The 24179-nt window shown below is 47.1% G+C and overlaps 1 protein-coding gene across 2 annotated transcripts in view; it reads right to left on the bottom strand.

Annotated features, from left to right (window-relative positions):
* Positions 1 to 2731: 2731 nt before the first annotated feature.
* GLRA1 (glycine receptor alpha 1) overlaps positions 2732 to 24179 on the bottom strand; it is a gene marked incomplete at both ends in the record, with an annotated part of 41019 nt that continues 19571 nt past the window's right edge. The window contains 7 exons of one of the 2 annotated variants that reach the window (XM_082490038.1): positions 2732 to 3046; positions 7529 to 7675; positions 8359 to 8573; positions 9101 to 9238; positions 9880 to 9962; positions 14368 to 14591; positions 23611 to 23678. In XM_082490038.1, the coding sequence (XP_082346164.1) occupies positions 2732 to 3046; positions 7529 to 7675; positions 8359 to 8573; positions 9101 to 9238; positions 9880 to 9962; positions 14368 to 14591; positions 23611 to 23678 (1190 nt within the window). The remainder of the gene's footprint in view (positions 3047 to 7528; positions 7676 to 8358; positions 8574 to 9100; positions 9239 to 9879; positions 9963 to 14367; positions 14592 to 23610; positions 23679 to 24179) is intronic. The other variant, XM_082490039.1, reaches the window with a different exon arrangement.

Here is a 24179-nt window from a genome sequence, read left to right as displayed (position 1 = left end):
GCAGGCTGAGAAGTTGGGTGAACCACGACCAAATTGCCCGACTCCTAAGCGTGAGGTCTGGGCATCAAGGAAAGACTTTTTTTTTTTTTTTTTTTTTTTGCCCAAATGCCAGTGACTTACAGTTGTTCCCCTGCATGGAGCAAGGAGCTGCGGCGCGTGGGCTGCCAAGCCTCTGCCCTGCTGCCGGGCAGGGAGGGGAATTCCCTGGATTCGCTCTTTCATCTCAGGCAAGGATGTGCTGTCTAAAGCAATCGCACGACCCGCCGTTGGCACGACCGGCCGTCGCGCACGCAGGGAGAGTTCAATAATTCAGCAAGCAAAACCAGAGCCAGCAGCAGATCTGGGCTCCAGCCAAGGCTCGGGAAATTGTCCTAGCATCACCTAACGGCTCCGCTCGGCAGCTTCAGCTCTCCCTCTTTGGAAAACCACTGTCTGCCAGGGGGAGGAGAAATCCTCAGCTCACAATTTTTCCTGCTGCTCCAACAGAGGGGAGAGGGAAGGGGCTGATGTACTGGTTCACACTGGTATCGCATGACCTTTCCCTGTCTCAGCAGTGCAAAGGGAGTCAGAAAGCCAAAGCAGCCTTTGCCAAAATATTAGGAAATATTGCCATTTGCCCTAGTCCACACAGTGACAATCTCTTATTTTTTTTTCTCCTTTTTTTCCTTGCTGTTTTTATCCCTTGTTTCTTTCTTTCTTTTTCTTTTCTTTTTTCTTTTTCTTTTTTTTTTTCTTTTTTTTTTTTAAATAAAGTGTATTTAGTGCTGGTGAAAGGTGCTGAACTGGCAACCTCAGAAATGGGTGTCCCTCTGCCCTGCCTAGGAGAGCCCCGGTGCTTTCTCTGGGCTTCTTCCTCATGGCACTGACCCTGTGCTCCACTGCCCTCTCCCGTAGCTGCCTCTTGCTGCCCTGGTTGGGACACCCAGGGCTGAGCGTAGGCTCCCACCTCCCATCCCAGGCTTGGATGCTGCTGACCTGGACCAGACCGGACCTCAAACGGCTGGAGGGCGCTTTGCTGTGAGCTGTTCCGGCTGCTATGGGGGATGCAGCTTCTGCAGGTGGGAAGGTGTCTGTTCCCGGAGCAAGCATCGCATCTGCAGCCCAGGTCAGCTGTGGTCTGGTCCTGAGCAGGAGATGGGGGTGAGGGGAGAGGAGGGAGAGTGGAAGCACCCCTTGGGTGCCGCTTGTCTCTCTGCCTTCATCTAGTGCCTGATCCAGACCTGACCCCAAGTGCTTCAGTGCAGACTGATTGTCTCTTCCTTCACGCTCTCTTTTACCCGCTAAAGTGCAAACCAACACCACTGCATCACCCCGGGTGCTGCAGCCCAGCTCATGCTCAAGGTCCCAGGGAGGCATGTGGGGTGACTCGCCCATGCCAGCCCCGAGCCAGGCTTTCAAATAGCGCCCTGGAGGTGTTTGGTGCGGCCAACGCCAACCTGTGCTACCACTTGACCAAAGGGAGACCCCTTTGCTCACCCATTCCCTCCTCCCTCCCCCACCCCCCACATTCCCTAACCCCACCAAACTGTGGCACCTCTCCCCCGGGGCAAAGCAGCCTGCTCTGTCTTCCCGTCCACGTTAAAGCTAAATGCAGCACCAAAATAGATACAAAAATAGAGTTTTGGGTCCATTGGCCCAGATTCACTATTAATATTACTGCTATGAAATGTCTGAAAATAAAAGCCACTCTTTCTGTACACATCCCCCCACCCCTCCCCTTACTGACAATATTGCCGTTCGCCCCGTCTTGTCGCAGCAAGGCATGAGTATGCCTGTTTTCTCTATATTTCAAATATAATTTCTACTTTAACTCATCCAATGCTTCCATCCCCCCCATTGTAAACAAACATGGCAGAAAGGGGTTTGGGAAAAAAAAAAAAAAAATCCTTCATCATTTCTAGTGTTCTGAATAGTATTTCTGACTCCTGGGTCTCGAGTCCTGCCAGGTTGGTTAAAAGGACAGAAGGTACCTGCGATTTCTGATGAAGGCCCTGATGTCCTTCTTGGTTTTCCCATTAGGTGCTCTCTGATGGGGATGAAAGAGATAACGTATTTGCTTTCCTCTATCCAAAAGTCACAAAGTGTTTGACGGGCAAACCCGTGACTAAAAAGAGTAAATATATAAAACAAACAACCACCCGCAGCCTCTTTCTTAAATTTCCCTGTCTATCCAGTTTTCAAAGTGCAAAACCTAAAGAAGCTTAGAATGATTTTCTTGGGATTTTTTCCTTTTGTTAGGGCTTTTCTTTTCCCCACGTGCTTGACTGGTATGGCCTTTCTATAGCAAAAGTCAGATAAAGCATAATTGTGGTCGTTTCTGCACATGGAATTATGAATCATTCCAGTGACTTGAGAATCTAAGCTGTTAATAGGCTAAAAAAAGGAATTTTTTTTGTTTATCTTTTTTTGATCGTTTTCTTTTTGCATTATAATTAAGCATGAATATATATTAATATATTACACTGCTTGGATTGCAGCTGGAGCAATCCAAACCTTCCTATGCTGTAAAACTAGCCCCCACCCTGCACTCCCCAGATCAAGAGCTTTTTCCCTGCTCCCTGTGCCGGTTATCCTCAATTCACATGATTAAAAGTCCCTCCCAGCCCCCCTCCCCCCTTTTTTTTTTTTTTTGTTTAGTAGATATTGCCACATTCTTAAATTCATGCATTGCTGCATTGCTATTGCACATATATAAAGGATTGCTCGCTCCCTCCCAGCTGCTCCCCTTCCCTCACTGGTTGTGCACGTCCTCTCTGCGAACGATCTTGTAGATGATCCAGTAGAAAATGTTGAAGATGAGGAACGCCATAGGGAAGCCGATGCGTGAGATCTTGTCGATCTTCTTGGCTCGCTGAATGAAGAGCTTCCGCATCTCCTCGGGGGAGCGGGACGGCGGGGGGACCGGGTTGGCTGTGTTGTTGTTGTTGGCGCCCTTGACGGAGATGCCATCCTTGGCTTGTAGGCAAGCCGGTCCCATCCCGTAGGCAGTGAAGTTGAACCTGCCTTCACCAGCTTCGTCCTCCTGAAACAGATTCAGCATGGGACTCTACTTAAAATGAGATATAGACAGTGCACCCTCGCTATAAGGCTCTCCACTGACAGCTCCCTGCTCTGCAAAGGAAAGACACCTCCGCCATGCCCCGACCTCAGCACCCTTGGACAAACCCCCTGCTCTTGGGAGATCAGCCTTATAGAGGGGTGCCAGCTGTGTGATGCACAGATGCAAATCAGGGGATCCAGGCACCCCGCGGAGAACAGGACTGACTTCCACCCCACTGCCGTCTTTGACATACTTGAACGGTTTGTGGTACCGCGTTCGCTTTCCCAATTGCATCCCCTGTTTTGCTTCTGCTTCTCCCTCCCCCCCCCCCCCCCCCAGCTCCTCCCAGCACCTTCTTTGCTTTGCCTGTGCTCTATCAGCTTGCCCAGAAGGAGTGGGCTCCATGTAACTCAGGTAGTCGAAGCCGCGGCGCGAAACTTCCTACAGAGTTACATGGATGCGCAGGTGCCGAGACCCGTCCAGGAAAAGACCTCTGCAGGCAGCGTGCAACCAGCCCTCAGCTCGCCTGCCCGCGGGACCCCCCGAGCCCCACGTCCCTCCCCACGAGTCGTCTTTTAGGTGAGGAACAGAAGTGCCCTTCTGCGGGTCAATGGTAAGACACGGCTGCTTGTGCTAATTCTAATTATTGAGCGAGAAAAAGAATTTCTTTTCCAGCCTAAAGGCAAATGCTACTGCGTTTTTTTTTGGTAGAGACCCTGCAGGCTTCTCAGAATGATTTAACCCTATTTTATTGAACACGGGGATGTAATCACAGGAAAAAACAAGTTTGGCTAAAGTAATGCAACCAGTGAGTTGCAGAGGCAGGGTCAGAACCCCACGTCTCTTGACTACAGGTCACTGAGGCTAATTGTTAGACCAATGGCACTAATTATCAGTCATGGAGGCTGATCCACGCTGTGTCCCCCAACGCCGACCAACCTACCGGCCCCCTCCCTCCCAGCCCGCATGCCCGACGTGTCCTGCTGCCCCTTCCCACACTTTGCAGAGTGTCTTTTCTGGATGGCCCCTGTATCGAGTGGGTACTGCGTGGGATGGAGGCGCCGTGCCAGGGGTCCGGGGGGGAGGAGCACAAGGAAGAGCACGCTGGAGTATCTCAGCAAAGCAAAACAACCCAAATAAAATCAAGCTTTTTCTGTTTTGGGTTGTTTTGTTTGGGGTTTTTTTTGGGGGGGGGGAGGGGGAGGGAGGTGGCAAGCTGCTTAGTTGTGTGACGTACCAGCGGGTTTATTTATTTCAGAGTCCTGGCTGAGATAAACTTGCAGGCATTTGGATAATTCTTCCCTGCTCTGGTTGCGTCCCCTTGGTCCCTGGCACCTGAGGCTGGACTTGACAATCCTAAACGTCTTTGCCTCCTCACAACGCCTCTGCGAGGAGACAGTGCTCTGGTTGGGGAAACTGAGGCACCCAAGATTAGGACGCAGCTGCTCTTGGGGCTGGGGAAGCCCCAGTGCTGACCACCATCTAGTGAGAGATGTTTTGTGAACTGAGAGTCAAGATTCACAGAGACTCTTCTCTTGGCTCCTTCGGAGAGAATTTTTCAGTTAAAAGGCTGATTTTCGGGTGACAGGCGATGCAGGCGTTCTACTTTTCAGGCGGCCGGGACCAGCGCTGCGGATGGGACACCGGCAGTGAGGGCGGATGGGGACGCGGGGGGGTACAGGCAGCAGAGGCCCCTTCTGACCTTCCTGCTGCCTCGTCAGCTCCTGTGCCGGGGCCTGCGCCGGGCGGGGGGGGCAGCGGGCACCGGCATCCCTCAGCTCTGGGGCATCAGGAAGAGTTTTGCTAAGGTCCCTCTCCTCCTGAACTTGTCCCCCTTGCTTTAACTGGAGTCCTTCGTGCAGCCAGTAGCGTGCGCGCGGGCTGCAAATGCCTGGCTTTCGGAGATGCTCAGAGCTTACAGAGTTTCTCATCGTGTCTGTATTATGGGGGGGGGGTCAGGTAAAACGGCCTCCGCTCTTCTCTGATGGCACGCACACATGTACACTGACATGTCTGGTTTAGCCGAAATCACTTAATTCCCTAATTTACTGAATTTCTTTTCTCCCCTCATTGCCGAGGGGCCACTGGCTGTTTTCTGTGGCTGATTTGTTTCGTGTGAGTGCGGTACCCAAGATAGAGAACCTAACGGTGTCTTCTTCAAGGTGCTCTATCAAAGGAGAAGGGCAAAGGCATCCCCAGCTGCACTGGGCTGGTCTCCCTGGGCTGGGGCTCCAGATACACTCCAGGTGGGTCTGATGATGATGTCATATTAACCAGCCTGGTCCATACCTCGAAGGGACAGTAACTCTATCCATCACGGCCCTTACATGTCCCCGTGCCAGGACCTGTCTGCCTCAGTAAATACAGAGAGAGTAATGGGTTCAGAGAGAGCTGTCTAGTCAATCTTTCTAGAGTTGGCTCAGAAATGGAAAGGGCAAATTGAAATACGGCAACAGATATTTATTGATTTGATTTTTATTTTTTAGAGAGGAAGAAAGGCTCTTAATGATGAGAATAAGCTAGCACCTTGCACCTAACCCTCAGGAAAATAAGAAACAAATTTGTCTGGATTCACTTGTCTTAATGCCAGACTGTGGCACGTTGTCCAGTGCATTGAGCTGTGAAGAATGGCTAGCAGGTTTTGATTTGGGCACACCTAATAAACGTGGGCATGGGCTGGTCCTCTCCCCAGCTGCCTCCAGCAGCGCAGACCACTGCAACATCTCACTTGTTTTTAGCCTGGTGTGCCATACCTAAACCAGGCAGCGCTACCCAGACAAGTCAGGACATTGGGACAGAGCAATTAGGTTGGTTGGCAGCTGCGCTACCCCATTTGCATATTTGCAGTCTGCTCCTAGTTTTCTGATGAGCCTGCAAACCTTGTTCGTTTTGCTTTTGCAAGTGTTTTTGTTTATGCTTTGTTCCAATTAAATTGCTGGGAGATTGGGCAGGGATTGTAATAGCAGCCTTGTGTTCAATGGAACATCTCTGGCAAATATCTTTTACGCTCATCTGTATATTAGCGGCTTTTTTCTCCTCATTGTTTTATCAACAGAGCAATCTGCATGCAACAGCACGGAGCCAGAGACAGGATGCCTGAATCGAGATGAATAGATAAGTGCACTAGGAGGCACTCGTGTGGGCTGGTTTTAGCTTTGGCTCTATTAAGCAGGCTGCGTCTTCTGAACCAAAACCGCCTCAGCTGATTTTGAGATGGTGGAGTCTTGCTCTGGCCAGACAAAATCAGTGGGTTCTGATTTTCTCATCTGTTACTTCTTTTCCCTTGCATTTGTCCCACACTTTTCATCTCTGGTCTTGACTGGGTTGGGGACAAGTGAACAATTATCTCCTGTTTTGCAGCTAGGACAACCGAAGCAGAGAGAGGCAAATCCACAAAGAGACAGGGATTCCTGCTTCTTAGCCCCCACTGCCTCCTGGAACGGTGGCAGCTCTCCACTCACACCCTGTGGACTGCAGGAGGACAGGTTAGACCCTGGGAAAGACTTTTAACGGCTGAGACAGCGAAGCAATGGGATGGGGGAGGCGTCGCTGGGTGGGATGGATCACGGAGGGCTCTTTAAGATGGAGGGTAGACAAATACCTATGATAAATATTTTAGGCAGACCTTGGTGGTCTCCTAGGGGCTCTCTTGAGATTCCCATCAGCAAATTGTCTACAGGGTTTTTTCTTAGCAAATTTGCTACTTTTTTAATGCTAGCTTGAGGGCAGCCTCTCACACCTGGTGCTGAAAATTTGACACCACCTACCTGATTTTAACAGCTAATTAAGGACAATTTTTAAGTGCTTTTGTTCCTGTGATCACAGTCACCTTTAGGTTTCTTTCTAGTGCATCCTGTGAGGTGAAATATTTGCTGTGGTACCTCAACCTAACAGCTAGTAGAGTCCAGGCTGCAGGAGATGCATGTCTATGTGAAGCATGCATGCTTGGGTTGGCGTCAGTCATGGCAAGTAAGCATGGAGCGAGGCTAAAGCTGAGATTAATGCTCTTTCCTTCCGAGAGGAATTTGCAGTCAGTCTGAGAAGCAGATGCTTTTGAACACGGAGATGACAGAGACAAAAGAGGTGTCACTTACCTAAGGTAGGTTGCATTGTTGGGGGATGCTGTTCTCTGATTGACATCCCTCACACCTCCCTGCCTGCCTCCCCCCGGCCCTTGCTGTCTCTTCTGAAGAGGAGAACTCAGACCAGAAAACTGCTGTGTGACAACTGTTCTGTTGAGAACAAGCCTTTTGGCTTAGACCACTTGACTGGCTAACAAAAACCAGCATGCTAGACACCTGGGGTCAGCAGACTGTTAGAAGAGACACAATTCATTGAGGTAGCCCCGCTTTTTGATGTCTGACCCTCCTTAACATCTGACCATATACTGAGGACTTCCCTGAGAGCTAGTGGCTTGGTTCAATTGACCATGCAGGGATGTTCTGCTGGGACAGATTCCAGCCATGTCCTTCATGCTTTATGTATTACCTTATGGTGCCTCCTCTTCCTTCTGAACCTGAGCAGCTCTTTGTGCTGCCGAGACACAAAGTTGACGGCAGCATACTCTAGGAGTGCGGAGAACACAAACAGCAAGCACACGGCCATCCAAATGTCTATGGCCTTCACGTAGGACACCTAGGAGTCAGAGAGAGTGACTGAGATGGGGTGGCTTCTTCACCCAAATGCCTTTTTGCTTGCCAATTGACATGTTACTCCCAAGGTCTTTGGAAGGAGTTGATCAAGCCATGATATGGTTCACATCTGCTCTTGAATACCAAAAATCTAGCTCATTTAACACGAATATATTATTTGGTCACTGAAACTTCTCCTGGGCTCTGAAGTAGCAATAATTCTACACTTTTCAATTTATCCAGGTCTCGGCTGTGATGGTTTATATGCAAGGAAAATAGTAATCCAATCTGATCACACCAGAAGTCCTTCATAAAAGGGAAATTCATTACTGTTATACAAGTATGGTGGTCAAGTGAGTAAAAGGTAGAATGTAGAGTTCATATCCATGTGTGATTGTTGCAGTGGTTTGTAAGATACAGAGCTCCTGGCTACTAGGAGCTGTGGTGGATCTGGGGTGAGTGCTGAATCTTAGGGGAAGTTTTGCTGCTCGTCATACAAACTCTGCTAAAATTTTTGCAGGAAGGGACTGGAATTTGTTCTGCTTGCCCTTAAACTGGGATAGGGGGATGGCAGCAGAATACCTCTTGCGTTGAGCAGGAGGATCTGTGCGGTGACTTACTTATGTGCTGTCCCCAGACACTGCACATTCCCCCCCGGCTCTCCATGAAGGTAAGTGCATTCCCTACCTTGGGCAGTGATGCTCGGGAACCGGAGCTCTGCGTGGTCATAGTGAGCACTGTGGTGATCCCCAGGCCAACACGAGCAGGTGCAGCATCCATATTGATCCAGAAGGAGATCCAGGACAGAATGACAATAAGGAGGCTGGGGATGTACATCTGGATCAAGTAATAGCCCATCTGCCGCTCCAGGTGGAAACGAGCTTCTATACAGGTGAACTTGCCTGAGAAGGACGGGAGATACATGGAAGATTACTGGTAAGGCACGGTGAGCCTCCTGTTTTCAGCTATTGCCTGGGGACTTTCCTTGCATTGCCTAGAACCAGAGCCTTGTTAGAGGAGGGAATTAACAGCTGTTGCCCAGTTCTGAAATATGAACGCACAACATCAACAGAGCAAAGAAAATTCGCGGCAGTGTGTCCTTTGTCACTTAAATTTCACCCGCTCCCTTCCACCAAAGACAAAAGAAGATGCTGGGAGAGAAGGTCCAGACCAAACGCCCTTGAACTGATGTGGGCGTTACTGGGTAGAAGAGGGTTCCACGCATTTGTGCCTATTAGCTTTTTACTGGCTGTATATGTGTATATTTACTGGCAACATATCTATGTATTTATAAATATGTTGTCCCTAGCTGTGTAGGACGAGGCTTGTATCACCAGAGTGCCGTCAGACAGAGCAAGAGACCCTGGCAAATGCACAGTCCTGAATTCCTCTCTAATGAACCCAGCAGCTAAGGGTACACAGCACTGACCTGTGTTGTAGTGCTTTGTGCAGTATCTCAAGTCTTTTTCTTCTTTGAGGATAAACTGGGGCAATGTCAGCCCATCAGCAACTTGCACGGCTCCTTTTTCTTGCCACTCAAATATGAGATCATTCATCGTGTAGCCAACTGTTGAGAGGAGGGAACAAACACCACGTGAAACATTAAATACCGATCTGGATAGGGACAGATTTGTAGAAGAGAGCTATGCTGGGAGGCAGGGACTTATCCTGGCCTTCCTTGGCAATGCTGTGATGAATGGGATTTGGGTTGAGGCAGAACTGCTCATGCATATGGTAAAAGCTGGGGTTGTGACCCGCACTGGAGCTGTGATGCCGTACAGTGAATTGTCTGCAATAAAGCACATTTTTTTCCTTCAATTTGGCTTGTTATCTGTTTGCTGTTTTTTCAATCTTGACCTCTTTCTCTGAATGAAGTTGTTCATCGTCTTTCTCTCCTTTGGGATAAGCAACATGTACAAGGGGCAAATGTTCATCCAGAGAGAAAAAATCCCATTTGCAGCTGAAAATACTTTCACCTTTCTCCTCCAAAGTGCAAGCCAGTGCTCCTCTCGTGGGATCTTTTAAATTTTGGCTTCTCTAGGAAATGTCACATGTGCTGAATGCATGGAAAACCCTGAGCAAGTGGTTCTTGAGCAAGCCTCCAGAGAAGGCTGAACTGGCAATGGGTTGCAGCTGGGGAGGGAGGTGGCAGGGGAGAGGGAAAACACGTCGTCTCCTCTCCAAAATGGAGATGTGCGCAGGACTCACAGCTTTCTAACTGCATGATGCACGTCTGTACGTCCATGGGGAAGTTCTTCAGGTCCATGGGGCAGGCCAGAGTCAGTGTGATCCTGAGGAGAGAGGACAGCACAAGGGAATGCCAAACAGTTTGTGGTACTGATGAGCGGGTGAACCCTCTCAGACATCCAATGTTGCAAACAAGTCGGTACCTTGCCCAAGACACACTGGTGTGCTGGGGGGAATGACTGATCATTGACCTCTTCCCTGCCTGTGTTTTCACGCGTGATGCTGGGAACCATCAGGAATACTGAGCATTTGGGTCTGTGATATAATTCCCAAGAGTTGCCTGTTGCAGGTGGCATTTTTTTGCAATGTTGTTTTGGACTGTGCAGAACAAAGAGTTCCCACACCAAGTAGTTTTGCTACTTCGGTCTTCATTTCTTGCCTCAGGTTAACAACAGTCTGGATTATCAGCAAGCCCAAACCCACTCTCTGGACCCCCCAGATGCATTTCCAGAGACTGGGACTGTTTGGAATCTTTGAACAGAACTTTTCTGTGTCATGAAAAAAAAAGAAAAAAGAATTTTGGTCAAGATCCCTCATTGCTGTGGGGGAAAAGAGGGACTTTGATGGGATTTTCTGCAGGGAAAATGCTCTGTGGTAAGTCAATATGAACCTTTGTATCTTCCTGAATTCCTGCTGTGTCTCTTGAGACATCTACTTTTGTCTCCCAAGCTCCACTTTCCACTATGTATAGGCTGTATTTTCTGTGGTATATTGCTGTGCTGCCCTGATACCACCATCTATGCTCAAAAAGTTCATTTGGTTCAACAAGCTGATGTTAAATGATTTGATTCAGATTGCTGGGCTTGTGTTATTTGGTTTGATAATGCTGAAATGCTGTTCCCTGAAGTATTTAGATTTTTCAGCTTTTTGCCTTGATGTAGAAATAGCGGAATTTCCCGGGGGACAGGAATTGAATTTTTCTATCATCAGACCTACAAGAAACTTAGCAGGAGGGAAAGATACTTTAACTTAAATTCTTATGTTGGAAGAAATTCTCTGCTTGAGTTTAGAGGCATGTTCAGACAGAAGATGTGACAGTAGAAAGAATCAACCTGTTGCAGTTTCCTTTTTATGAAAGCATTTTCTGTATTTAAACAAATACCTCACCAGGTATTTGTCATCAGAGAGTCATCAGAGAGTCATCAGTAGTCTTTGCCCACTTAGTTTTCCTCATTGCATCTCTGGCAGGGAACAGCATCTCTGATCAATCAGAGACATAAGCCTTCAATTAGATCTTCAGACAAGCCCCTTCAGAAGAATTTACAGTAAATATCTGCCAGACGCGAAACAGGGGTGACTGTGGCTGCGGCTAGTTCATGAGATGCTGAGCACATGCTGGACAAGTGTGTGCTGAGAAGGGATCAGAGAGTGAAACCCTCAAGGATGATTTTGGGTGAACCTAGTGCTGAACATGCCGAGTCTTGGGTCCATGGGATGGACTTGCTTTCCTGTAAGTGCCTTGACTAGAGTTTGACTATAGCAAATAGTAGTAGCAAATATCCAGATGGAAAATGGCAGAGCACTTTAGACGGAAACATTTTTTTTAAAAAGGAAAGACTGTTTTTCTCCTTTTGGAAACTCATTGCATTTACATTGTGCTCTTCCATCATAAATGTCCTCTTTCTTTTTGGTTTTCACAGGAAAAGGTACTTAAAAATACTTTTTTGTCCTGGGCTGCATCAAAAGAAACATGGCCAGCAGGTGAAGGGAGGTGATTCTGCCCCTCTACTCCACTCCTGTGAGACCCCACCTGCAGTACTATGTCCAGCTCTGGAGCCCCAAACACAAGGAGGACATGGACTTGCTGGAGTGGGTCCAAAGGAGGCCACAAAAATGATCAAAGGGCTGGAGCACCTCTGCTATGAAGACAGGCTGAACGAGTTGGGGTTGTTCAGCCTGGAGTAGAGAAGACTCCAGAGAGACATTATAGCCCCTTCCAGTGCTTAAAGGGGACTTCTAAGAAAGATGGAGACACACCTTTTAGCAGGCCTTGTTGTGATAGGACAAGGAATAATGTTTTAAACTAAATAAGGGTAGATTCAGACTAGATAGAAGGAAGAAATTTTTTAAGCAGAGGGTGGTGGAACCCTGGCCCAGGTTGCCCAGAGAGGTGGTTGATGCCCCATCCCTGGAAACATTCCAGGTCAGGTTGGACAGGACTCTGAGCAATCTGATCTAGTTGAAGATGTACCTGCTCATGGCAGGGGGGTTGGACTGGATGGCCTTTAGAGGTCCCTTCCCACCCAAACTATTCTATGTTTCCATGATTCTATGAAAAAGAAACCTACATTTTCATTTTGAAATGAGGGAGATAAGAAAGTTGTTTTTTTTTAAACAGTAAGAGTTTTTGCCTTGAAAACCCACAGCTCACCCACATTGCTCCATGTCCCTTGCTGAGCCTGCTCTGTTTCGCAGAGCAACCCCAGGGCTGGGGTGACCCAGTATTCCCGCTCTGTGCTCCTGCAAAACCCCCTGGAAAAGGATTCCATGCTACATGCACTGCCAAGTTGCTGGTGGCAGTTTCACTACCTACTTTTAGAAATTAAGAAATGTTCACATTCAGCCAACATGCATGGCAATTTCCTTACTGTTTTGGCCATCAGGGATCCAGCCTTTGGACTGGAACCACCGATGGAAGCTGTCTACATTGCAGCATTAAGCTGTTTATTTTCCATTTTACAGCTCCATGCTGCTTTTTCTTCCCCATGGCTGCCACTGGGAGCTGCAGTGTGAGATGGGGCGTGCGTACCTTAGGCAAATTTACATTACACATGAGGTGAAAAAGTCTTCAAGACAGAGTTAAGCTTTTGCTCTTTAAGCTCATGAAGTTTGATCTTAATTTCATTGGTTTAAAACTAAGAGTTGATGGGGTTGGAAGTGAAGTGAAAGTGGGGGACTGGATTGATTTCCTGTGGGAAATTCAGTGCAATTAGTTCAGCTTCACTGATGGATTCCCAGATCTAGCTATAAAGGGATAAATGGGAAGAGTTATACTGAGGCAATGCCGTGGAGCTCTACTCAGCAGTTTCCCTAATTTTTTTTTGTCAGGAAATGCTGCAGCTTTCAAAACATAGTTTTAGGCTTGTGCTAGTATAACATCGCAAGTAATTTTACATTAGGGGTGTTAAGGAATCTACTAGTAAGGAGCAGAAGTCCTCAGGCTGAGAAAGGTAGAGATGAGAGAGTTTCCTTCCCAGACCAACCCTCTGTGTCAATATGCTTTGGCTAACACCTTCCTGGTTATTAATTTTCTACCTGTTGTAGAAGCATCAGCAAGTAGTGACCATCCGGCTGAAGTACCAACATCCTTCTGCTCCAACATGGGTTCATCTACTGATGCAAGGAGGCATTTCCCAGCCTTTCTTTTTCACTCAAGCTTTGTCTCTCCCTTCTCCAGATAAAACTGTTTCTGAAAATAAATTTCCTCTGCATAGCTTTATCTTGGCAGGTCTTAAAGACAGAGCTGCTTGAGGGCATGGAAGTAGCCCCAGCTATGCCGTGGTCTCTGCTGCCCCAGAGGCAGCCCAGCTGATGGTGTGCAGTCCCCATGCCTTTCAAAAGCACCATCCTTCAAGATCCTGAATTCCGGAGGGAGGCATGAGGCACAAGAAAAATTGTCTCTATCTCAAGCTCTTCATTGGTGTGTGAAAGAGTACTGCCAGGCTGCCTAGTTCTTTTGGATGCGTGTCTTTAACCATGAAGAAAAATAATGGTGTTTCTCATGCTTTCTTTTAAAATGAAGCTACTAGTGCAAAATTAGGACTTGAAGCACGCATAGCAGGGGGTACTTTCTCAGAAGGATTCCACACTTTCACCAACCACTTCTTCTTGGGGTGGCTGGAGAAATACTTCTTCACTTACAGCATACTACTCTGCTCCTACAAGGACGTGCTTAGATATGCAAACAAGGAACTGCACACCTCACTGCTTTCAAGAACAGGTTAATGCTGGATATAAAGGTCCAGATGAGAGATCTGGTTACTGATGATTTTCTTTTTTTTAGTTTGAATAGCTATATTTAACTCAAAAAAAAAAAAAAACCAAACCAACCAACCCAATATTGGTCAGGGAAACAAGGATAAGTTTCACTTTTCAGTGATATTTGTGTGAAGGAGTCTTCCCCAGAAGGAGAATGAAACAGTGGCACAGGCTGCTCACAGAGGTCATGGGTTCTCCATCCATGAGGTATTTCAATTTGGCCAGACGAAGCCACTGAGCTATTGCTATCAATTGTCAGGACAAGGTTGCATGGGAGACCTCCAGAGGTCCCTTCCCACCACATCGCTATGACACTGTCAACTGTATGATCTCCCACTTTAAAAAAGCCTCAATTTCTTTTATCCAAAGGCATGCTCAAAGTCTTCACTTTCTCATTTTAGGCTTGAACAGTGTGAGTTTAGCTCTGCACTCCCCTACCTTGGTGGAGCTCTTACCATTGAGTCACCTCACCTGATGCTGTAGAGGACGTTGCCGTTTCTGGAGATCCTCAGAAGCTTGTTGTCTGTGGTAATCTCATGGAAATGGGCTCCTTTCTCATTAGCGAAGAACAAGTCAGGCTTCCAGATGGAGTCCAGCATAGAGGGGTCCAGGTCCAGAGAGTCGTCAGGGTATTCATTGTATGCCAACCGTGGGTCATTCCATTGCTGTCGCAGGAAGATGTTCACCCTGTAATCCTGCACGGTGTAAGCAGGGAGGAGAGAAATGCAGTTAGTGCTCAAAGCGGGCTGAAAGTGCTGAGAACTGGGGATCATATTCTAAAACCATTCTCAAAATCAAACCATGCCTAGGTCTATGGCTTCCCAAGCTATGGCAAACCTTTTTTGCCATCATTCCTCAAAGAGCTGTCGTTATTTTTAGCTCTGTAGCTTACAGCTATCTCATAGCATGAGCAGCTGCCGATCCTTGCATCCCTGCATCACAGCAATTGTCAGCTGTGTGTGAAGTGTCAAGACCTCTAGTCTGAACCCCGGGGCTGGAGAAGTGATGTTCAGTTGTGGAGGTTGTAAGGGCTGGTGTCAGCGGGATGTCTGTTGCAGAGGATTAAGGGGGAAAGGACATCAAAACCAACTTCCTTTCAGTGTTGAACCATCCCATACTGTGACTGTCTATGGTTCCTCCAGACTTGGAAAAGGAAAAGTCACAGTGAGACAGGCAGTCCATAGAAAGGATATTCCCTATGTGTTCACTAATATAAGGGTAACTCAGATGAACTGATGGGAGCAGCTGCCCTCGGTGAGAGTATGTGAATAGGGGAGGGATGTGCACGAAGTCTGTTCTCCTAATCCTAAGTGGGTGTTCTGAGTTCTCCTCGCTAATGTCAAAATGCCATAAATGCTACAGGTTTTATAGGATGGTCGTCTTCTTTAACTGAAGCTAGTCCCGCACGATATCTGCCTCATAACTGTGTGTATTACAGCTGCCCTGAGCTCCCCAGGCCAAGGCTGGCTGCTGAGGTTGAGCTCACACACCCTCCTGGCCAATTAAAGGCAGTTCCTGTTCTCCCTGTCTGACCGATAGCTTCCCAGGGTGATCTGCGTGCCCCTTTTCTGCTGAATTTCACATAAGAAAGTGAGCCAACAAATTGAAGTGGAGAGAGGACATGCCAGCTATCAGGACAGGGATAAAAGCTCCATGTCCATAAATTAATTGACATTTTCTAAGTATAGAGGCAGACTGCATCTGAAGAGCAGCACATAATAAACCAATTTCACTGCCCTGGCCCAAACTAATAGCTGCTATCATGATTAAGGGTTTCTTTGGTGCCTTTCTAATACTAATGCGCTTTGAAGACTTTTATTAAGAGTCAGTTAATGGAGGGGGCCTGACATGCTTGCCGGTATCTAATACCTGCTGCAGGCACTAGGACCTTTCTTTCAGTGAGAATATTTGGCACCTCTGAGGGGATCTCCCTGACTCTGCCATCATTAGGTCTGTTCTTTCCACCTGGAGAACACAAAGCTCTAGAGTTGAAGGGTGCGCATGGAGGAGGGTCTTTCTGACGTTGCTGCCTCAAGTGCTCACTTGACTATTGTCGTGGTTCCGGCAGGGATGGGGTTAATTTCCCCAAGGATGCTGCCGGGACCACAGGTATTCCATAGCAAGTGAGCCATGCCCATAGGGGATGGCTATAGCCCATAGTGGGGAGCTGGCCGGGGGAGGGGAGGGAGTCACAGCTCAGAGCGGGCGGGGGCGGTCCGGGTCGGGGTCTGGGTCTGGGTCTGGCTCTGGCGGTTGAGCGGTGGTACCATAATTGCGTTCGTGCAGTCCTCTATCGGTGGTGTTGTTTCTGTCTGTCCTTTGCTGTTCTGTTAAACTGCCTTTATCTCAGCCCACAAGTTTTGCCTTTTTCTTCCGATTGTCCCCCATGGACACGGGGGTTGAGCGAGTGGCTGCGTGGTTCTTTGTTGCCGGCTGAGGCCAAAACCACAGCTATGAACCTACAGCCTCCAGTGCAGGAGGACATGACTCTTGTGGAGTCCTGTCACACAGGACGCTTTGGAGAGGATTGTGTCTTGGGTGCTTTGTGGCTTTGGATGGGGCAGTCCATAGCCAAGCCCGTGATCTGGAATCCCTTTCAAGCCACTTAGCGCCATCTGCATCCTGAGAGCACAGAAGCTGTTAATGATATTAATGATTATGACAAAAGCAAATGGACCGAGGACTTGATGCTAAAAGGACCACACTTCTGGACATGAAAAAGAGTTGCAACAGTCTCTCCCTCTGCTGATATTCCAAATGTCACCTTCACAAGTCCTAGCGGGTCCCTGTGACTTAATTACTCATCTCTGTCGACCCTGTATAATGTGTCGTGAGAAAATGCGCATAGCTGTGGACAGCTAGGAACCAGGGCCTTAGCGCAGGGCTAGCCAGTCACGCAAACCCGAAAAAAGAAAGCAATCCTCAATCTCCACTTCCCGTGGCATGCAGCAGCTCCCCGAACAACTTGTATACTTTCAGTTCCCCCTTTTCTGCCTGTAAAGAGCTGCAGCCATTGCAGTCAGGGGAAATCAATGTCACTGACCTAGTAGGTAGAAAGCAAAGGGTTGTTTTGCTTATTCAGCTACAAATAAGCTGGATGCTAGCAGGTCAGCTCCAGTTGGGGGCTTATGTCGTGTACAACACAAATTAAACTCATGTTTGGAAGAAACTTCAGTGGTAGCTGCCCAGAAGTGTTCTCAGCCTGATGGAGTGTTGGGAGGGGGGGGGAAATGGAGCCAATCTCCCTGCAACAGCCGGTGTTGCCGCGGTTAAGCTTTGCTGCTGGAGCAAACTCACTGCTTCAGCTCCAAAACTTGGCAAAAGGAAAGAAAAGGGTGAGAAGAGAGGTTTATGTTACCACCAGAGCAGGCATAAGAGGCCATAGAGAGAATAACTGACATAGTCTTCATCACCGTGATGAGGGATCTTAATCACATGCTTGTGGGCCAAATGAAAATTAATTTCTCACAGTAGAGGGCTGTGAGAATGTCCCTTCTAACTCATCTCCAGAGACCAAGTGTCCTGTACTCATGTCCTACGTGGGAACAGTCCAGGGGCATTTCGTGCGCGTGTGTTGCGAGAGACTGCACTGCATCCATCCGGGGGATGTTCAGCTCTGTGGTGAGTAACTCTGGTGTGTGCTATTCTTTGGGGTCCTCCTATGGAGACAAGTGCTTTCAGTGGATGTTTTTTGTTTTGGAATATAAACACCTGAGCGTTTATGTTGTGATCTAAGAAAGGCAAGGCCAAAGATTTAATACATGCACTGAATGAAATTCTCTGGCTTTGCCATTTTATGGCATTAGTATTTTACCTATCTGTGTGTGTGCGTGTTTATGAAGATCTTCCTTCTCAGTGGGTTTATTCCACAGTCCTGGCCTGGCCACTGAGAATGGTTGTCTCCTCCCAGATGCCTTTTCTCTTATGGCAGACAGCTGCGTTCCACTGTTGTATTGAAGGTGCTGAGCGGCCTTTTAGATTTCTTGTGTTCAGGCTTATTTGAACATTAATGTAAAAACAATCACTGTGCCTGCGAACTGGACATGACACTGCCTAAGGAGCCAGCGGAGAGCATGGAGAGCAAACGGGGTGTGTCTGTGGCTGTGTCATAGCCTCAGACAAGAGTTACGGTATTCTGTACCAGCTAAAGGATCCTGCGTGCTGAAAGCTGAGAGGTGATGAGCACAACACTTGTTCTTTGGCTACCTGGAGATATACAGTGTTTTTCCTGGATGCGGTTGTGTGAGATCTTAATTAGCATCACCAAGAGGTCCACAGCTATTCCTAGATGATGCACAGAATGGACCAATTTCTCATATGAACTTTCAAGCAAAAAAAAAAAAAAAAAAGGTTTTACTGGGGCTGCAAACTCAAAAAAAAAAAAAATCTCTTTCTCCATATCCTTCTTATCACTTGAGCTCCTCATTTGTGTGCCAATCACATCCAGGCATTGATTAGCTTGTGGAGCCTGCTCCTCTAGCTGGCTTGGGACTGGAGAAAAGCAACTCTGTGTGGTGAAGGCATTCAGGAGCTTTGCAATTTGGCGCAAAGGCATTTTACTCCCAGGGGGGAAATGACACAAGGCAGGAAGAAAATAACTGAAGTGATCAAAGTAGTTCAATTTGATAACGCTGAAATGAAATTCTGCTTAGTGGCCTCGCAAGGAGCCAAGGAAACAGAAGATCATTTCAGACTGTTCCTTCCCAAGATACCACAGTCTTGGCATCTGGTGGTGAGTGAGCTGATGAAAGCAGTGGCAGGCTGGAGGTAATGCTGTGAAGTAGGGATGGAGACTGTCAGGAAACTCAATAAGTTCCAGCCCCTGACTCAGGGGTTCTGTCAGATCAGCCTCTGCACGGAGCAGTTCTGGTGAGGCTTCACTTTGATAGAGTTACATTTTGCTGATGGAAAAAATACTCAGGGTAGAGACTGAACTCCCTCAGGAGGGGATTCCCACCTGGGAAGAGCACGGGGGGCTTTACTGGCATTGAGTTCCTTCTCTAGAAAGGGAACGAACAAACGTTTTTAAGGCTACTTGCCCTGCAAAGGAGCACTATGACTGAGTGACTGCAAAAAAAAAAAGAAATACACTGTGAGCAGACCTCAGAAGGGTTAACAAGAGACCTTGTTACCTTGCCACAGCTGTAGCCAAGTAGCCAATTTGAAGCCTGGTGTGAAAGCCACAGCTGGGCCAAGGGGAGGAGGTGCTGTAAACAGTAGTTGCGTTGGAGGTGCTGCTGAGGAGGTGGTCTGGTGCTTTAGGTATGTAAGTGCGTGGTGAGGGGTTGGGACCAGTATCCTGGTGCTTAATGTGTGTTGGATGTTTTTGTTCTGGACCCCAAAGCAGAAGGTTTTTCTAGGCCCTCCTGCAAAAGCAGGAGAAAGCACATCCCTCTGGGCCAAGGATGGGGTTGCTGGAGGGGTGGGGGATAGGCTGTAGCTACTATCCTGAATTTCAAGCTTAGGAATTTAGTAGTGAGGTCTTGTTCTTCAGCTTGGTTTTTTGTGTCCTTGTATTTGAGTTGCATAGTCCTATTTCGTGGCTTTTTTTTCTTTTTTTAATGGTTCCCTCCTCTAATCAGTGCAAAGACAAACTGCAGCCACAGAGATGGCCAAAATGCTGCATGTCTAACACTGAAACTGCAGTAGACTGTGAGGTGTTGTGAAAACCTTTTCATTTTGTGTTGCGTGACTTGTTACATGCTTATTATCTCTGTGGGACTGATGGTTGGTTTTAGGAATGACTGACTGCAAAAACCTGAGCTCGAACCCCAGCCTTTGCTACAGGCTTTGTGCTTTGATACTTTAGTCTTTTGCTGACCTGGGCCCGGTATTAAATGTCACCTGTATGCTCCATCAGTCATGTTTGCCATCTGCTGCACTGGGGCTTGTGAAGCTGGAGTGAATTGCTTAGTCTGTTTTGCAGGGTGGTTTGTTATCTCTTTGGAAAGCTCATGTGCAGATGTCTCTGAACAAGTCTTTAACATTTGGGCAGTTGCAGCCTCCAGCTTCTCCTGTCCTTAGGAGATGCTGGGAGACCAATTGTGGCTGTGTTGCAGCTGGCTGGAAGGTTACGTTTGGTTTGCTCTTTTCAGATGGCATAACTATGGTATGAAATCGGCAGAAACAAATTTTCATATATACACTCTGTCTAGTGGAGCCCATGCTGGCTGCCTTGTGGTTTTCTTTCTTTTACACTCCCTTGTTTGCTGCATGTGGGTCCCTTTTAAGACATGGGACTAGGAGACGTCGTCTTGAGCGTTGACTTCAGCTCCTAGCAACTCCAGGTGATGATATAAAAAAAAAAAATTCTCCTCCATGTGCCTTCCCTGTATACAAAATGCTTCTAATGGCTTAAGTCAGTAAGAGATCCATAAATCTGCATCTTCCATTGGAAGAGAGATTAAGGGCATTGCTTAACTCCAAGTTTGTTTTTTATAGCAGGATATCAGTTAGATGAAATGCTCGGATAATCCTACCAGTTATCTCATGCTACAAAGGAAAACCAAAGCTGGTGCGGTTTGTTCGCTTAAAACCAAGATACTGTTCCTTAAGTTCTTGACTTCTGCTTCATTTTGAATGAAGAACTTGTAGCTTTGCTATAGGTTTCCTACTCTGGTATGGCTGGGGAAAGGTGCTTATGCTTTTGAAGAGCAAAAAGGGATTTAACAGCTGGTGGTTGGGGGTTGTCTGGTGTTTTTAACAAAAATAAGTGGATAGAGTGGATGCATCTTGCATTTGTCCTGTGGACTCCCTTGCTGTTAGGTGCACTATTGCAGTAATGCTTTGGGACAGGAGGCGGCTGTCTGGACTTTTCTGGCTGTTGTAGTTGGTAGTATCTTCCCCTTGAAGCACTTTTTGGGTTCACAGGGATGTGTTCCCAGTTGCAGGTTCCCTTGTCCTTAGACCTGATTGCAAGTGAGGCTGATGGGTATAAGCTATGAGCTGCAGTCTAACATAAATGTGCAATCAGTTCTGTGCACCACTAGAAGCTTTTATTATATGGGGTCTCCAGTTCTGTAGGATGCTTAAAGGAGTTTACTTCCCTTGCTCTAAGTCAGCTCTGCTTTGGGGAATTCAGTTTGGTGGATGACTTTTTACACACACACACCCCCACACCCCCTTCCCTCTATCCTTGCAACAGCCTTCAGGTCTCCATTTCTAGCTTTATTCATTTTGAACTTTGTGGGGCACATATCAGCTTTCTGCCTGCTCTGGGAAGTCTGTGCCTTCTATTGGCCCCAACTTTTGAGGTTTGTAGCCCCAAGTGTCTGCATCAAATGTCTGGTTTGTTCTATTTTCCTGTATTTTTTCCTCTTCCTCTGCCTTCCATGACAACTCAAGCTGTGCGTGACCATTCACCTCCAGTTTCTCTAATCCTCTGCATGGCGACCTCATGATTTAAGCTGATTTGTGAGATTCAAGCAGTGTAAAATTAAATGGTGGCAGTGCTATTTCCCGTAGGATCTCACAGCCCCGCTATAGAGATATTTCAGCGCCTTCTCTAATTGCATGTGTGGTATCCATAAAAACCTGTCACTCTTCTCCTGCAGGTAGCAGTGCAATAGGAAACAAACGTAAGATGATGTAGTACTTGGAACTTGAAGCTGGCCAGGCTTAGGGTGCCTAATGATTGAGGTTTACACCATAACATTGTTCTTTCTCTTTTGGCCAGTAAAGTAGCTGGGGGAGTGTGACCCCTGGGACTGATGATGGTAAATGATAAACCACTGCTTTCTTTATGGTAAAATGTTGAATTTCCACTCCCCCCCCAGATCACTGGTTTGAATTCAAAGAAGTTGGGTCTGTCTCAAAATCCCTTCATGACAGGACCTTCTGCCCTTCCCAGAAACTCTGGTGGGGAGAGGACATTTCCTGTTTGACCTGCTGGATCCTCAAACAGTGGGGAGAGACTGGCTTCTCGGCAGAGTAGATCCCAGGTTAGCAAACCCCAAAGACTGCTCTAACTTGCTGGGCTCTCATTTTCAGGTGTTTTGGAGCCTGTATTGCTTGTGTTCTCGTCAGCATTTACAAGCGGAATTGCTGTCCCTGAAGAAGTGCATTATCTTAGGTTGTGTGCACCGCTGCGTCAGCCTGACATCTGGACTAGCTTGTCAGAGCTGGCTTGGGTATTTCCAGACAAAGCAATGTGCCCAGAGGGTGTTCTTGGGTTCCCATGGGAATTTTTTCTATGGAAGATAGACTATGAAATGAGTGGCATCTGGAGAGGATAGCAAGTCCCTGCAGCGTGTCTTGGAGGTGAACTGCATTTCTCTCTCTCATGCTAGTCTATGCCAATTTTATGAAGCATCTGGCTTACAGGGATCCTGTGGCATCTCGGCATGACTGTTCCGATGCATCTGGCAATGTAGGACAGATACATTGAAAACCATGTCATTGTCATGCGCTCTGTAACATTGCACAGGGACCCCTTGCGGGCCTGCCCTCTCCCTTGCACTCTGTGGGTTGTCTCTGCTGGATTGTGCAGGAACACAGTGTTTATTGCCTGTAACACCAAAGAAAGTATCCAATAAAATAGTACATTAGGAACAGATGTGTATTTTGGTTCTAGTTCTTTCTCTTTTGCTTTATATACAAATGAATCCATGAATACATGTTTCTCCTATGAACTCTGACAAATTCTGCAATCCAACTATGAAATATGTTTCTTCTGCTTGGACAGAGAAACGTTTTTTTTTTTTTTTTTTTGTACTACTGGAACTGAACTGCCTTCAACCCCAAATATTTCCAGAAGAATGGTATAAATAGTAGTGTCAGAAGAGACTTATAACCCCAGGTATATAGCTGTGGATCCCCTCTGACAGTGGTGTGCGTTGTAGGTAACTTGTTAAAGTCAGCGGGTGTGATCTATATGTAAAGACTATAACATCCTGCCTGAATGTACAAAATGCCTGAAGCTGGAGTCTTGTGTTCTTCATTTAACATCTTTCTAGAAAAAAAAATTACCAAAGAGTCATTAAATACCACATTTCTGGATTAGCTTTAATTAGCGCAGAGGTAAGGCACTGCACCTCCAGAGTTTTCCTTTGCTGTTCACTGATTATGTCACAACCAATCTTTAATAGTTTTCAGATGGAGCAATTATCTCCTGTTCTAGCGATTCTCTGCTCCTAGTGTCTTGCCAATTAGATACAGCCTTTAGCCATGCTCACTAATTTTGTCTGAAGTGAGCCTTAGCTTGCAAATATTGGGTTTGATTTTTTTTTTTATTAAAAATTATTGTCTAGCAGAAATATATCTCCAAGAAAATAATCGTCTAGTGATTCCCCTAATTTTGGGGACTCTGAAATTGGATGCAAACTGAGTTTGAGTTCAGCTGATTTCCCTACACTTAAAGTGTTGATTCAAACTTCTGGATTTATACGCGCTTAAACACAAAGTATCTGCAACAGTCTCTGAGTTTGGAGCCTTAGGCAAGTCTTCAGTAAAGACTATTCGTTTCCTTTTCTGACCCTTATACTTTGCCTGTACAGTGTTTTTGTAGCGATGCAGACAGTGACTGTGATCTTCAACTACGGGATGTGCGAGTCTCGTATGTTGACCGTTAATTTACTCAAACCCGAGGTAATCCTTAGGAATGCACAGCCAATGCTTTCCTTTGGTCACACTAAAGTAGAGGGTGATGCTGCGTTTGCCGGGGGCGCAATAAGGCTGAGCCAGTAGCTGAGCAGCTGTGCTGTGATTTTTACTTACCATAGTCGTTTCTGCAATCGAACCAAAGCTGTTGATGAAAATGTTGCAGCTGACATTCACTGGTGGGCCTGCATGACAAACACAGATTGGAACAGCAGTTCACTGTCTGGTTATAAGACAAAGCGTTTCCACTTTGTAATACTAAAACCAGTTGTGGGAACGGAGCGACTGAGGGGTGAGTATGGGAACAAGGTCTGGCCTTGGGTCTGGTGCCAGTTTGACATCAGACAATGCTCTTGCTTTGCCTCCGTTCCTGGGTCTGGGAGAGTGTTTGTATATCTCTCCTGTGATCCGTTTTGATGAAAAGGAACAGATCGCAGGCAGGACAGCTTTCTAGAGATCTTGGCATCGCTATATGCGTGCCAAGCTCACCTTGAACATGATGGCAGTGTATCCCAGAAAAGAGCTGAGAGACTGTTGACAGGCCCTCTTGGTTAGAGCGCTGTACTTCTAAAACACTCATTTAAAGCATCTGAATGTTTCTGAACTGGGACCACACGCTCCCTTTGGAACCGGTGCAGCAGTGTGCTGTAGGGTAAAGGAGCACGTGCCCCAGGTGACCACGGTGG

The sequence above is a fragment of the Vanellus vanellus genome (genome assembly GCF_965231255.1).
Source record: "Vanellus vanellus genome assembly, chromosome: 13".
NCBI classification, from domain to species: domain Eukaryota; kingdom Metazoa; phylum Chordata; class Aves; order Charadriiformes; family Charadriidae; genus Vanellus; species Vanellus vanellus.
The sequence above is the reverse complement of the archived record's forward strand: the minus strand, read 5'-3'. Positions and strand labels throughout refer to the sequence as shown.